Raw genomic sequence first — 17051 nt, 5'->3', positions numbered from 1 at the left:
ATTCACCATATAGCAATTCACTCGACTGACTGATGGAACTGTCCCGTTGCATGTTTTATCATGAGTTAAACATAATGTTACGAGCAAGTAATGTTTTCTATAGTAAACGTTTTCAGAATGGCTTCTGTAAGATCCCCATACAGTCTGTAGGCACATATATGAGGCAAGGAGAATAAGAATTATTACAGAAAACCTCAAGTTCTAAATGCTTTGTATACATTGACTCATTTAATCTTCATAACAGCTCTTGAGATAGACACTATTTTATTATCTTCACTTTACAAACGGGAAAACTGACACACAAAGATTAAATAAGTTGTTCAAGATTACACAATTAATAAGTAATGGCACCAGAATTAAACAAGATAGTCTAGTTCCAGAGTCCTAAATCCTAACTCCACATTATGCTGCCTCCCTGGGTGTAATTTAATACCTGCTATGTTTTTGTCTTTCCTTAGTGTGATGGTGAATTTTAGGTCCAACCTGACTGCATTGAAAGATGTCTAGATGGCTGGTGAAACAACTGTTAGGGTGTCTCCAGAGGAGACTGACCTGTGAGTCAGTGGACTGAGAGAGAGGCATGCAGGCAGGCACCATCCAGTCGGCTGGAACTGGAAGTTAAGATTACTATCCAACCACTTTGGGTTCCTCATGCCTCTGGGTCAACGGGCTGAAAGGGAGATACAATGCTGGCTGGGGTGACTGATCTGGACTACCAAGGGGAGACTGGATACTACTCCTCAGTGGAGGGGGTAAAAAAGAAAGAGTATGTCTGGAATACAGAAGACCCCTTAGGGTGTTCCTTAGTATTACCATGCCTTGTGATAAATGGGAAACTACAATGATGCAATCCAGGAAGGACTATGAATGGCCCATACTTTTCAGGAATGAAGGTTTGGGTCACCCTACCAGGAAAATAACCATGATCAGCTGAGGTGCTTGTTGAAAGCAAAGGAAATTCAGAATGGGTAGTAGAAGAAGGTAGTTATAAATACCAACTACAACCACGTGACTAGTTACAGAAAGGAGGACTATAACTGTTGTGAGTACTTCCTCCTTGTTTTGTTAAGAATATTTTTATAAGTATATAAACATGTATTAAGCAAATATCTTTATTTTATTTCCTCTCTTATTTCTTTATCATGTAACATAAGATTTATGGACTTTATATCAGCAATTAAGTATGATTATAGTATTTATGTTATGGGATATCAAAAAAGTAAATATCACTCAAGAACTTTATCTTCTCTTCTGAGGACAGGATTCATGTATTTTGGGTTGCACACAGGATAGTTTTATCATGTTGCGCAGAATTATGACTTGTTATTATCTTTATTTGGAGATTAAGTGTGATTTAAAGAGATGTGTATGAATGCAAGTTGACAAGGGGTAAATTTGTGATGGTTAATTTTAGATGTCAACTTGACTGGATTTAAAGATGCCTACATGGCTGGTGAAGCATTGTTTTGGGGTGTGTCTGACCTGTGAGTCAGCAGACTGAGAAAGGAAGACCCACCCTCAATGTGGGCAGGCTCCGTCAAATCATCTGGGTAGTACCACCTGCTGCTAGAACAAAGCAGGTGGAAGAAGGGGGATACTCAGCTTGCTCTGGCTTCTAACTTCTTCCTTCCCTCGTAGGACTCTTTTTGCTCCTTCTGCCATTGAAATCAGACTCCAGGTTCTTCCATCTTTGGACTCTGGGACTTGCATCAGTTGCCTTCACCAATGGCCTTGGTCTGGGGGTTGCACTGTCAGTCTTCCAGGCTTTCAGACTTGGACTGAGCCAAGGTGCTGGCTTTCCTGGGACCCATGCTACTGGGTTCTCTCACTCTCCAGCTTGCAGATGGCCTATTGTGGGACTTTGCCTCTGTGATTGTGTGAGCCAGTTCTCCCTCATAAATTCCCTTTTACACGTATATCATATTGGTTATGTTCCTCTGAAGAACCCTGACTAATCTGATGGCATATCATAGCCAAGCTTTTTTTTTCCCTGAGGTAGACAGAGACAGACAGTAGGAACAAATATACTTTTTTGTAAAAATACATTTTTCAATATTAGACATCAGCCATTCTTAGCTAATTAATTATTGGAGTGCTCCTCCTGGTCTAGCACAATGAACCATTAAGTCAACTGATCACAGTAAAAGAAGATATAGAAGAGCAGCTTTTAAAAAATAGGCTTTTCCAGAAGGAAAATAACTTGGCTAACCTGAAACTGAATTATGTAGTGGACAAGTCATTTTCAAATCCAATAAAAACAGTGTACTAAATCATTTTCCCCCATCATTAATTCCCACTCTAACATAAACATTTTTTCTATCCCTTAAAATTCTTATGAATTATTTTTTAATGGCAGAGAACCACTAAAGCATTTGTTCAGAAGGATAAATGGTAGAATTAATATAAAAGATAAACTATATTTATGAAATTCTTGCTATCTTGACATTTTAGAAAAGGGATATCTAAAGTGAAAACAGGCAGATAGGCTTTATTGCAGAAATGACAAAATTAGTGACTAGCTGCTCAAAGAAAATTTATTGGCACTCACTATATTATCTCAGTAAAGAGAAATGCCACAAAATGCCATTTTAACAGATATTGAAAGCATAAAGATGTTGATGTAGCCACCAGATGAATCTATTCTATAGCAGTTGAGCCAGGTCATCCAAGGAATTTGTAGCTGCTATTTACATGGTTCATGATGCCAATTGAGCAATCTGCAAAAATGGATTCTCTTTCTCACACAGAGCAAGCTAGTCTTCCAGCAAGTATATCAAAATCTCCAAGTCTTTTGGTTAGAGTTGCCACCATACATAAGGCCTTACTTAAAGATGTTTTACTGATGGATACGCTTATGCTTCTTACTGGTTCTTGCTTCTGAACAAAAAGGCACTTATTTTAAAAATCTACAAAAAATTCTGAAAGAAGTTGCAAAAAAAAAAAATTGAAATTAGTATTTATAATCAGCCATGTTTACAGAAATTATTATGTTAAAATTATGAAGATAAATATAGTTGGTGTATTTTTAAAATTTTTCAATATATTTTGCTTTTGCTACTATAACTTTTTGTGATTCTTGCATTTTTTGTGATGATCTTGAGATGATTAATTTTTGTTTATGATTCAACTTATTTTTTACTCCACTTGAATTGCTGCTTGGATTCCTAGGGAGCTCAATTCTAATTGATTTCAACTGGAGCAGATACTCTCAGACTCTGATGAGAGGTTATTTTGAAAGTTAGAAAGCGCAACTTCTGCTCTATAGGAAAGTTTTAAAAATGTAACTAAACCAACCTGTCACAACTAACTTCTAGAACATGATCTAGAAGGCAACCTAGATGCAAAGCCCAGACTTTTCAAAGACTAATTGTGTGAATTTAGACATATAATTTAGGTTCTCCAAGCTTCAGTTTCATCAGACTATAATTATTTCCTTCTAGAGTTGCTGTAATAAATTTTTGTATAAGTGATCAATGGGTGAATAAATGATATAAAATGTCACTATCAAATTCATAATTTTTAACATTTAAAAATAAAAATATCTATGAAATATATAACTGATCTGACAAGCGCATTTGTAAGCTCTTTGGATGAGTTGTGCTAAGATTAGACGGAAGTAGATTTGATGAAGCAGTTATGCTAGTCTCTGGGGTAAGGTTCCACAAGAAATTGTTTATTTTTTATGTGTTTATTACTACCATATTGCTAAACTACATTCTTTTCTGTGTATTATATGAAACTGTGAAAAGGAATGGGAGAAAGGTAGATTCATTTGTAATACACATACAAATCTGTGATGTTGGGTGACTTATTTGTCTTCCGTAGACCTCAGTATTCCCCTTGGTAAAATGGTGATAATACCCAAATCATAGGGTGCTTTGCTGACTAAATGGGATAATGACTATGCTAAAATTCAGTATATTGCCTGGCATATAAATACGTGCTTAGAATATGATATATTACATTATATTTGGCATGAATACCAGCACAAATACAAAAATCATTTATCATAATAGTATGCAATATTGCATTCTAAGACATTTCAAATATAAACAATATACAAGATTTAAGATAATCTAATAAACTATCCTGCCCATATAATGTAAATTTGATCTTTCAAAAAGGTCAGTATTTTCCCATCAATTTTAAATGTTTCTCTTACTTCTAGTGGGAAAGACGTCTAGTTTGGTTTTTTTAATTTTTCAAGCAATGATACAAGACCTATTTAAAAATTTTTTTGTTTACTACTGAGAAAATTTATAAACTTTTCTAGCAATAAACATGATTTTAAATAAACCTGTTTTATTATAACATTGTTACATATTCATTATTTCAAATAAATAATAAAATTAAAAAATAAGAAAACATCTAACTGGTATGATGATTTAATGATTACAGTGATTAAGTTTTTTGAAAAATTTCCTGAGGGTAATGAGAACATTAAACTTTTTATAAGGATTCTAATGAAGTTGAAAATAGTAACCTAACCATGATCAACCCAGACAATCCCAAGCTGCGCTTGAAGAACTATGTCACATTAGGGCAACTGTCAGGCTTTTTTTGTTGTTGTTGAATGGATTAAGTTTGAGGCAAGAACTAAATTGTTCTGAGTAGTTGAGAGTATTTTAGGAGAGTGGGAAAAGACAGGGAGAGAGATCTGGAATCAAGAGGAACTTAGGCCTAAGATTTTGGAGAGAGAACAGAGATGAGTGGTGACAAATGAAGAGATTTATGTTCTTCTCTGAGGTGTAATGTTAAGATAACAGAGCTTCCAATGTACTTGGAACTGGGTTAATTATTGGAGATATCTGACAAAGTCTTGAACTTAGCCTCGGTATGAGCAGTGTGAAAGGACCCAGTGGAATTCTGGTTACACATCAAATTCCTACTAGATGAGATTGGTACCTGAATGAGAGAAACACCTGCAAGAGCTGATCTCTACCTTCTACTCAAAGTCTTTAGCTTACTCTGCCCTCATCTCTGTTTGACAAAGCAACATCCAACCCACCACTCTCTTCCCCATCACCACCTTGTCTACTTCACAAATTTCCACTATCACGCTTCTTAGCCCAGGGTTTTCAGAGGCCACAGAACTCCTGTGAATTCTTTCAGGCATTACTCACATTGCAAAGTAAAATTAGAGCAAGTGATTATGCTTTGAGTGTTAGAAAACATAGCAAGTGCAGACACAAACCACAAGGAGGAACTTTGCGGGAATGGACTCTACATTTAGTTTTCCCATTTGCCATTTATCAGTAGATTTTTTAGGTCTTTCAGCTAACAAAGAAAAACATGGTACAAAATAGTGGGCAATACAATTTCATTTATGTGGACTCACCATTAAAATTTGACTTCAAAGAGTAGAGTCAACTCTCCTCTACTCAACATTGAGCTTTTACCTGACCCTGAGCAGGAGCTACCAGGGGCCTGAAGCTGAACACCTCATGAGTTCTACTTCTACTCTCAAAAAAGAAAAAAAAAAAAAAAAAACCTACAGACATTTGTTCTGCACTGATACATAGGAGATCTCTATAAATATTTTTGTAATTACTTCTTTAGTGTTTTTCAATGTTTTTGTCAGGATCCATAGTTTTTACATTTGTAACACACTTCAATGGTAATATCTCATAATATGCACTAGTTCTCATTGGGTGGAGAAACAGTGCACAGTCCCAAAGGGGAATGACAGAACATGCATAAGGTATGCGTCATTGACTCTCCTTTCCACCCCACTCTTACTAAAACACAGATTTGGGTAGGCCCCTGTAAATAAATGTCTCACTTCCCATTTTAAGAATGCAAGGCAGAATATGATAAGTACTCAAAGTGGAGTATGAATAAGACAGCTATGCTTATATAACTAAGTGATAGGCTTCTTAGAGAAGATGGTGTTTTAATGGAGTCTTGGAAGATAGGAAGAATACTCTATGAGGAGGGAAGAACAAGGATAAAGGTAGAGAGATGGGAAAATGCAAGGCATGGTTAGACTTCAGGTTGTGTGATAAGAGTAAACTTACGTTCCAGGATACAGTCATGATTGTGTCCACTGACTTTTCCAGAAGTAGAGGGCAAACATTCCAGGGTAGAGCAATGTGACCCAAGATATAAATATCATGAGGGATATCATTACCAAGGTATCTACTGCCATTTCCTCCTACAGGCTACCAGGTGAGGCTGGTTCAGATTTGGATCTGTACTTGGCTTGTCTTGTTCATGGGCTGATGAAGTTTTCCACTCTTCCCCTCAATGTCTTGCTGCGTTCATTTAAGTGCACAAAAGCGTTCTATTTAGGCCTATCTTTGTGCATTGGAGACAGGCCAACTTGAACTTTTAAAAAATAAAGTAGCCCAGATGATGCTGATATGCTTCCAGGGTTGAAAACTACTGAGTTACCCCTTTGCGATAAATGAATGTGAGAATGAATGAATAACACACAAGTGCGCAGTCACTGTTCAAACTGTTATTTAAACTCTTCTAGGATTAAGTGATGTTGGTGAATACCACCTCTTAGAATTTTATAATTCTGATCTTCCAAATGTTCCCTTCCTTTAAGTGCCTGCTCCTGCACTATTGTACTGATAATATAATGTAGAAAATTAGCTGAAAGGTTAAATTGGAAACAGAGACAATAAAATAAATGTATGATATATAATTTAACTTACTAATAATTTAAAATATAAAATTTAAAAATTACTGGTGAGATTTCATTTGAACTTTTAATTACATTTTGAACCATAATTAGAGAGAGAGAGATAGTGAGCTCTAGTTTTTATTAATATTTCTGAAAGACTTTGCTTCTCTCTAATTTTCCCTTCTTAAATCTAAAAAGTATACATATATTTTCTCAAGAAGTTGCTTAGGATTCACAATCCTGGGTGCTTAGGAGTTATAATATAAAGTGCATTATGCTTTACATGAAGGGTTTTGATCGATTAAAAAGATAATGGAAAGGAATAACAAATGTTTTATGAACACATCTTTTATAAACACAACCTTTGAAAGTAATTCAATACAAAGTAACATGGACATGCTTTTGTTCTTTTCAAAAAAATCTTTTTATTTTCTCTAAACAAAAGATGTAAAAGAGCAAGGAACACTGGTGGGAACTAAGAGGGATTGCTGGCAAATAAAAAAAAAAAAAATGTGCCCAGAACACTAACAGAGATCTGTAAGATTAAACTGCAGAGAAATATCACAGGGTAATGCAGGTCTTTGGGAATGGTAATGGGCTTGGGTAGGATACCTAGGCTAAGGATCCTGTTGGTTTGCCCTAAGCAGCTTGTTATCTCGCAGTCCTAAAGGTGATTTGAAAATATTCACAAGTGAAGCCTCTCTAAGTGCCCCTAAGGGTCAGAGTTTGGGAACAGAGCCTGAAGCCACTCAGCCTTGTTCCCTGATGACTCCCAGGGACTTGGATCTAGGTGTTTCCATAGAGAAGCGAAAAAGGAAAATAAAGGTAGCATTCAGATTATTACGTCTTTTTGTTCCAGTAGCAATTTTTTCACATGCTGTGAAACCAAAACCAGCCTGATTCAAATTGTGGGACTTTTCAAAAGGGGCCAGAGAAACTGAGAGAGTCAGTTGGGAGAGTGTGAGACAACAGTTTCTTGCATTTATTACTAAAGTTCTACAGTAGACACTAAAGCAGAAAGAAGAGCAAATTGACTATTTAGACTCAGTTATAATGCTTAATTTTTAACACTACCTTTTATAATCCTGTAAATATTTTCTGGGAAAAAATAGTTTAAATAACTCAATTCATGCCTTAAGATTGTCCTAGACTTTGGCACAAAACACAACAGGTTAACTCATTTTTTAAAAAGTTCATATTTCTCTGTAATCAAAAATGTCCCCTTTTCTGCTGAATTTCCCTCTGAAACATTGTCTTTGAAACTATTAACCACACTGAACCATGTCAAAGGATTTAAAATTATATATTCAGAGCGAGCGAGCGGGGAGGAGAAACAGGAATGGCATCAGACAGATAAAGGGGGTGGGGGCAGATGCTGACCACACAGGGCCTTGTAGATCCCATTTGCTGAGGCTAAGACAGGCTGTGTGATTTGCCTGAGACATTACAGGTAGAAATAGAAGACTCTTCTCACTATTCCCCTCCACCTGCCTTGCTAGAAGGATGGCCATACACCCTCTTAAAATCTCGTGTTGGCTCTTAAACATTACACAAGACTTAATGCTGAGAAATGCTGAATTGATGAGGCCATTTTCCTCACTCTAAATGGATAAAATTTAACCAAAAAGTAAACAGTTTGGGATGAAGAAAAACATTTTTTACTTTTTAAAAAAGGCCCCTTGTCAAAAAAGAATGTGTCCACATACATAGAACATTCTTAGACAAATGATCCCAGCTCCTTAATAGAAGGCTTACTGAATAAAATTATTCTTTAAGAAAGTTTCTGTATTATTAATGACCCAGGAGCTTTACACCTTGGAGCCGAAGGATCTACAACCTCTCACTGCTCTGGGATTAGGGAGATGTTTTGAGGTGTCTAGGAAATATAGTTTAAGGGCTAATATGATGATGAACAAACATCTGGGATTCTCTTTAGATCCTGGATGTTTAATTAATATTCCAAAACTGTAAGCATCACATAATCTGCTTATTTACATCTCAATGCAATTATAATGAAGAAATGTTCATCTTTAGCATATAAGACTAGAAGTGATGGCAATGGGAAATTACAATGGTAATATCTGTTACTCACTGATTTTAAAATTGATGACAATTTTAGTAGGTATACTTTTGTAGCCAATCACTTTTTTTAACTTTTATTATAAAATATTTCACTCATACAAATGGATTATATGTACATATATAAGGTATATATATTGGATATCATAATGACAAAATGAACATCTGTGTGTCTAACACTCAAGCTAACCAATAAAATATTATTAATTCCTAAATAAATAACCCATCCTACCCCCAGAACCATTCTAAATATTTTTCCTTATAGTTATTTAGTTTTATTACATGTATATTATAAAATCTATTGTTTAGTTTTTTTTAACTTTCTATAAACTTTCTAATCTTGCTATATTTCAGGAGTTTGCATATTTGGCTCAACATTGTGTCATTCATCCCTGTTGGTGCTCGCAGCTAAAGTTCATTTATTTTAACAGTTGGATGCTGTTCTATAAGATGAACATACTTATAGTACATGAACTCATTTTACTGTTTTTTCCACTTTATTTTGTGCTCATGAACAATGTTGCCATCAACATTTTCTAAGTGTCTTCTGATGCACATGAGCAAGAGTCTCTCCAGGGTAAGTATGGCATTTGCATGTATCTTCAACTTTCCTAGAGAATGCCAAATTGGTCTGTGAAATGATTACATAAATTTACATATATACAATTAATGTGTAAGAAAATCAAAAAGCCTGGCATCATCCTTGACTCTTCTCTTGATTTTGGATCCCACATCTAATCCAATAACAATCTTATCACTTCTGCTTTCAAAATCCCTTTATATTCCGAATCCAATCTCTTTTTGGATTCTTTCTCTTACTCATGCATACTGATTCAAGCCACAATCTTTATGTATCCAAAATTTAGACATCCTCTCAACCACTGCTACCTGGTCTAAGCTCCCAGGTTTCTCCTGGTTATGAACAACAGCCTTCTTTCTGGCCTCTTTGTTTCCATTTTTGCCTCTTAAACAACAAAATAATTTTTCCATTCTGTAGCCAGAGTAATCCTTTTAAAACCTCAGTTAAGTTCGCTCAGTTTTTCTCCTCAAAATCTTAGACCTGAATTCCTGCCTCTCTTGGGCAGAAACCAATGGTCTGGCACATCACCCATTTATCACATTTATCATCCTCACTTCCCCGATTTTTACCTGCTTCACTGGTCTCCTTGTTGTTTCTTGTATGTCAGGCAAGCTACCCCTCCCAGATAATGAGGTAGCCATTTCCTTTGTCTGCAAATGTATTACTCCTATCCTAGACCTCTCCACGTACTTATTTAAATTACTATTTTCTCAGCAAAGCCTTTCCTGACTACCTTATTTAAAACTGCAATTCTGTTCCTGAGACCCCTTCACTCTTTCATGAGAGTAGGGATTTTTGTCTCTTTTGTTGTTTATTATAATGCTAACTCCTAGAGCATATAGCAGAAGCACAATAAATAATAATTATACTAACAGTCAATTCATATAGTGATTACTATTCTAGATACTTCTAAGCAGATTATATATATAAACTTATTTAATTCCCTCAAAACCAATGATGAAGAGGACTTCCTGTTACGGTGGATATAAAGAGGTCAAGTTATTTCTCTCAATAAAAAGTATAAAATTGGAAAATATTAATGAAATCAACTATTCCATAACACTGGAAATCAATCAAAGGAGCATAGTAATTTGAAAAGCATTTATTCTTAAAAAAATTGCTGGACATTTAATTAAAAACAGCAGGAGCCTGTGACCTTCTTGCCTGAAACTACTCTCACCCATCCATCCCCTTCCCTCACTTCTGGCTTGTGAATGAATGCAAAAAACAACTTTTCTGGCAGAGATGATAGACTTAGTTTGGGATGGAAGGAGACAACAAATAACTAGGTTTCTCCAATATAAAGTGGCAGATCCAGTTTAGACTAGATGGGGAAAAAACCCCAGCTTTGCTAATCTGAGGTTGTGGCCCAAATTTGGACCACAGAATTTAACAGAAAAATTGTAGAAATTAGACATCCATGGAAGGGCTCAGCTAGCTTTTCACACATCCCTGGCTAACTGTGGAACAGTGCAAGTATGGCTCTGAGTGGACCATAATATTGGAATGAGCAGACAAAGACTTTAAGACAAGTTTTATAAATATGTTTAACACTTAAGGAAAACTATTTTAAACAATTACAGGAAAATATGCTAACAATGAGTGGAAGCAAATATAAAATATCAACAGAGAAATTATAAAAAAAGAATGAAATGGAAATTATAAAACTGAAAAGACAAATAGCTGAAATGAAGAACTAATGCAGTATATTCAACAGATTTGAGGTGACAAAGAATCAGTAAACTTGAAGACAAATCATTAGAAAGTAGCCACTCAAAAAACAAAAACAAAAAAAGAAGAAACAGTAAAAGAAATTTAACAGAGATCTAGAGCTTTTGGTACAATTTCCAGAATCCTAAGGTATGTATAATAGGATTTTCAGAAGAGAACAGAGAGAGGGGCAGAAAAAAATATTGTAGAGATTGACAGAAAACTTCTCAAATTTGATGCAAAACACTAACTTATGAATTTTAAAAACTCAGTGAACACCAAGTAGAATAAATACAAAGAAAACTAGACCTAGACACATCATCAAATTGCTGAACATCAAAAATAAAGAGAAAATCTGGAAAGTAGCAAGGAAAAAAAATGACTCAGTATATACAAGGAAGCAATTTTTGGCTGACTCCTTATCAGAAACTATGGAAGCCAGAAGGCAACAGAATGACAGATTAAAAGTTCTAAAAGAAAAAAAAAAATCACTCAAGAATTTTAAATCCAGCAAAACTGTCCAAAAAATGAAAGTAAAATAAAGATGTTCCCAGATCAAGAAATCTAAGTTCACTGTCTGCCAGCAGACCTGTGTTACTAAATACTAAAGCCAGTATTCCAGTATAAAGGGAAATGACACCACACAGTAACTCAGATCCACAGGACAAAATTAGGAACATCAGAATGATATAAAAGAACATATAAAACATTGTGTATATGAATATGTGTGTCTATCACCTGTCAAGGTTATGCACTAATTAATGTGCTCTTTTTGGCTCTCTGGTCTATTCTTGTGGTCCATTTGACTATCTCTGTATCATAGTCACACTGACTTGATTACTACAGTGTAATAATAAATTTTGATTTCTGATATGGCAAGTACCCCTACCTTATTCTTCAAGACTGTCTTGACTAGTCTTAGCCATCTGCAATACCATATAAACTTAAGGATCAATTAAACTCCAAGAAAAAACATATTGGAATTTTTGTAGGAAACACATTATATTTATGGCTTACTTTGGGGATAATTGAAAACTTTTCAATATTGAGTCCTTCTGAACATAATTGTGGTTTAACACTCCATTTACTTTGATCTCATATAATATCTTTCAATAAAAATAAGTTTATTTCGGGGCATATTAAAGTTGTGACAAGCCCGAAGAGGAGAATTCCTGGCTGAAAGAACAATAATAGCAAAGGCTCTAGAATATTTTAAGAACCTTCAAGGAGGCCATTGTGCAGGAAGTGTAGTGCATGAGGGAGACAGGGCTACTGGGGGAGTGTGAGAAGAGGTGGGGCCAGATCTGGAATTTGAAAGCTAATTTCCTGCATGAAAGATCATGACTATTCTGATACTGACTCACATACCTCTTAAACCAAATGGACTAATTAATTTGAACAAGCAAATACGTCAGAAATAACTATAGCTAGCTTCCCATTTGATTTCTTTGCTGGCTGATTACAAATGATTTCTCCAATTCTTACTACAAGAAAATTTCTGACAATGTTACATTCTTAATGCAACACAAAAGCCACTTGCAAAGTAAACTACAGGCTGAGAAGCACTTCCAGGAAAGCACAGGAGTTTACTGTAAAACGAAGTTTTGTCACCGTATTATTGTCTCATCCTTTGATACCCAGTTTGCCATCACCCACTGCCACATATGGCTGCAGCTCATATGGCATAAGAAGAGGAGAATCCAACTTTCTCGCGAATAGCCAAAAGGTAGCCAAACTCCAAACACCACCAAGGCTCACATATTTTATACAAAAATAAATTTAGGGGAAAAAATTTAAATACTAGAGGGAAGTTAAGACAGCGAGAGATGGCAGGAAGCCTTCCTAAACAACTATACCTTGTGAAGCCAACTCTTTCCACCTCTCTTTGTTCTGCTGAATGATGTCCACCAGGTTGTTTTTGAAGCTCTTCAGGTCCACTGCTGCAAGGGAGTAGTCTGGGAAAAAGGACCCATCACTCAGGGAGCCTTTTGCATTTGATCGTCTTAGCACATCAGCAGCGTGTAACCCCACAATGGTGGTTGAGCTAACAATAACAGCCAAAGAAACCAAAAAATATCAACATCAGGATACGGGATGAGGGAGGAAAACTGAAAAACTTTACAAAGCTGACCGGAGAATCAGGATAGCAGACGCACAGGCCCAGTTGTGAGCACATGGCAGCTGCTCACTTCCCTTCTTTCCCCTCCTAAGGTCACGGGAGTCTCCTTAGCACATTCCTTAGTACTTTGGTATTTTTTTGCAGTGGGACTTCAGTTCTCAGTTTGAAAGGTAGATACAATATAACACAAAGCCACTAGGTGGCAATACTACCTAATAATTCTTGTAAGAATATACTGTCCAGATGTGAGAAATAATAAGGATAATCACTTAGTAAAACGTTATTAAACATCACGAAGATGAAAAATGATACAAAAAAAGAAAATATCTTACCTGCTTGCCACATAGGGGGAAGTTTCCGCTTTTGAAGCTTCCTCTATAAGAGGAATAACAATTTTCTCCGTCGAGTCTGTCAGAAGAGAAAATGTTGGCTCTACTATGAAATCAATGAAACCTACAAAAGCAAAAAAAACAAAACTAAACTAAACAAAAAACCCCATAAATTCAAGTGCTATAATTTCCTGAATTCTAAAATCAGTAATAATGGAGGGCCCCTCTGACACTCCTGGGATAGCAGGCATCAACTACAATATTGGTTCTGTTTACCCTTTGTTATTATTTTAATCTAACAGCAATCTTCAGAGATAGTTTAACTGCTCTAAAAATAATCTCCAAAGCAGTGGAAGTGATACACTTTAGGCTAGCTAACTCAAGCATATTGGCATTCACATTTAATATTCAGCCTTATATGCTCGGCCGTATATACTACTGCTAACAATAAATTCAGATCGAATGAGAGTCTATATTTTCCTCTCTCAATGAGAGGGATCATTATCCTTTCTGAAGGGTCTTCATGGGCATTTTGGATTTTATTATTGACCAACAGGAAATAATATCAAAGCTCCAAAGAAACTAAATAATTGAAGTTTTTTTTCTCAGTGGTTCTCAGGAAGTCAACCACTTTTTTTTTCTTACTGTGTCAGCTAGAGCTTTCTGCCAGTGTGTTAATATTTCAAATTGCTGTTTATTATTCTGAGGATGTAAAGTGTTAGTTCACAGAGTGTAGGCGTGTTCTGTCAAATCAGAGAAAAGAACAGTAACATCTCTGGGAGACAGCATTCATCCCTACCACTTTGAGATGTCAGGATTGAATGAAGACTTTTACATTTAAAGCACTCATCAAGATAGAAAATGACACACAGAGAGAACGGGCATTGTCCTCTGGGAGCATTAATCACCCACTGTTTAGGTAGAGAGGGAGACAACAACCTATTCTAAGCTCTGTGTATGCGGCAACAGCCCGAGGTCCCAGGGGCGGTGCAACGCTTGTTGGAAATACATCTGGGAGCCATGGAGTACCCCTGAATGTAAGAGCATAGCTGGAGAGAGGCTTGTTAAGGCATAGTGTCCTGGGAAACGTCCACGTTTGAATATTGTCCTCCATATCCTTGGATAAAAGTAATTCTCCTTTGAAGTAACTAGATTACTTATAATAAGGCACATTTTAATTCAATAAAACTTCAATAGTTTTGTTTTTTAATTGATGTCTTCATGTCACAGCAATGTTAATTGGCCATCTGCAGTGATATTTTAAATTCTGTCTGTGGTTTTAAATGCCTGGAGTATGTAGACTGTCATCTGAAGCATCACCTCTACTAACATGGCAGCCATTTACATTACAGCAACAAGCCTCAGAAACTTCCATCCCTCTCTGCTTGCCATATCAGGTCCTCAGCCTGCCACATTCCCACTTACTAAACAGTGATAGGTACTGTGTTACGGTCGCTAGAAAAACAGCTGCTGGAAGTTGGGTGGGAAGGGAGAAAGGTCAGAACAAGCAGCTTTCTGACCGCCGACTACCCTGCAGCTTTGCGGTAGGTGGTACTGGAGCACAACTACAGGGGTAAGGTGGTGATCCTTGTGTTTATTAGTCATATAGTTCAGTCATGAAGATGCTGGCTTGCAGAGTAACTATTACAAACATTTGAACCATGCAATGTAGCAGTAATACGTTTTAATAATGGATTGGACTTGAAGTTCTCAACACAAATACACATGGTAAGAATAAATATGGTTGGGAGTAATATTATTTTGCAAATTTCCTGTTGTTGGCTTATCTATTCATATCATGAAAATTTTTTCCCAAATGTATATGAGATAGCATGTGAAGCATACTATGGAAACTTCATGATAACAGAACAGGCACACTAATATTTTTGTTGAATTTTCCTCTACCTAAAGAATGAAGTTACAGAAAAGAATCAGCAATAAAACAACAACAAACACAGTCTCCTGCACAAAAGGGAAGTCTTCTATTTTATAAAAGGATTACAATCAGAATAACAATTACATTTATTAATACTAATGCTGCTTTACTGAATCCATTTTGTAAGAATGTTCCAATAATTCTTATCATTCAGCACCATATAGATTAGTCCAAAGATCAAATTTCTCACGAATATGGAGTGAGGTTTTCATGGAAGTTACCTCTTTGAACAGGATGGTGTATAAATTTGAAAACTGACATGTACACACCCACTTTCACCACCACCAATCTTCAGTATTACCTATTTGTGACTGGGCCACCATGGTTGACTTCCGATCACAAAGTGGAGAAAATGGAAGCCCTAATTCGGCTTCTTTATCTCCCTAGGGAAAGAAAAGCACATTAGCACAGACTTGGGTTGGAGAAACTAAGATTAGGAGCAACCTAGATACAAAGCCTAAGCAAGCCACATCTTTCATTTCTTAGTTAGCACTACTTTTTTTTTTTTAATAAAACCAAAAGATATAGTCCAAGTTTATATAATTTTTCTAGGATGGTCTCCCTTTGGGGATCTTTTGCAGGCGGAAAAAACATGAACATTTTTAGCACCTGGAGATTCTGCTTTAATATGACAACCCCTGTGTTGTAAAGAGAGAAACCTTTCCTGTTTGGAATTTTCTAAAGTCATCATAAAACATGGAGTCATTTCGGGGTGTTATTTGGCATTTAATTTACAATCCAGCTTATGGATTTTTCTGCTCATTCTTTTTATGCCAAGTACATCAGAAGATCTTTAATATCAAGATTTTGTGACTGAACTGCTTTTTGAAATAAAAGTATATGAGCATTTTGAAACATCTGTCTACTCACTAACCAGTTTTATTAAACCTCCCTCAAAAAATAATGCAGAATATTTTCAAAATTCTTACATTCAGCATTCATAATTTCATTTTAATGTATTCTCAGAGAAAATTGAAACATCAATTTTTTTATTTGATCTTATCTAAAGTATAATAGATTAATTGAGCACATGTGTTAATTCCATTTATGTTTGGGTTCAACATCATGAGAAGCAATTAGATTTTCACCTTCTAAAATAATGGTGGTTTGTCTGGGCAAACCTTTATTATCACAAGGTTTAACAAACATTGGTTCTTTCTTTTGCATTCAAGGGGGTATGTTTATGAGAGAAAGAGGAGAGAGGATATTTCCTTGTTCCTGTTTACTTCAGTTGTCTGGCCACTTGAAAGAATGCTTTGAGCTTTATTTTATCCTAATTTATTGGCTGTATACCTTCATGAGGCACACCAGTCTTGCATAAAGCCACATCTTAACATGCAATAATCGTTGAAGTTTCATTCCACTGTTTCCTCTAACATCTTTTTATCCTGATTGTTACAACATTGTGTCAATATGTGACTTCAAAGTTTTTTGAGGTTGTTTTCTGGTGCAATTCCCTTAAGCCATGCCTCTGATTATGAGGGTTATAGGCAGAAAGTTTGAAATCAGAATTTTTTGGGAAAATCTAGATATAATCACCAAAGAAGTAGGTAAAGTAGCTACAAACAGGAACATTTTTGCTATGTGATGAGTTAGAGGAAATAAGAATTTCTGATACCTCTGCCAGCAACTCCCCTAATCCCCCTAGAGAATAGTATCAGTTCCAT

The 17051-nt window shown here is 35.8% G+C and overlaps 1 protein-coding gene across 2 annotated transcripts in view; it reads right to left on the bottom strand.

Annotated features, from left to right (window-relative positions):
• The window catches only part of PDE1A (phosphodiesterase 1A), a 305673-nt gene that overhangs the window by 13249 nt on the left and 275373 nt on the right, over positions 1 to 17051 (bottom strand). For both annotated transcript variants that reach the window (XM_045558634.1, XM_045558635.1), the window contains 3 exons: positions 15686 to 15767; positions 13452 to 13572; positions 12857 to 13044 (listed from right to left, as the gene is read on the bottom strand). In XM_045558634.1, the coding sequence (XP_045414590.1) occupies positions 12857 to 13044; positions 13452 to 13572; positions 15686 to 15767 (391 nt within the window). The remainder of the gene's footprint in view (positions 1 to 12856; positions 13045 to 13451; positions 13573 to 15685; positions 15768 to 17051) is intronic.

The sequence above is a fragment of the Lemur catta genome, chromosome 8 (assembly GCF_020740605.2).
Source record: "Lemur catta isolate mLemCat1 chromosome 8, mLemCat1.pri, whole genome shotgun sequence".
NCBI lineage: Eukaryota > Metazoa > Chordata > Mammalia > Primates > Lemuridae > Lemur > Lemur catta.
Note: the sequence above shows the minus strand (reverse complement) of the source record. Positions and strands in the feature narration are given on the sequence as shown.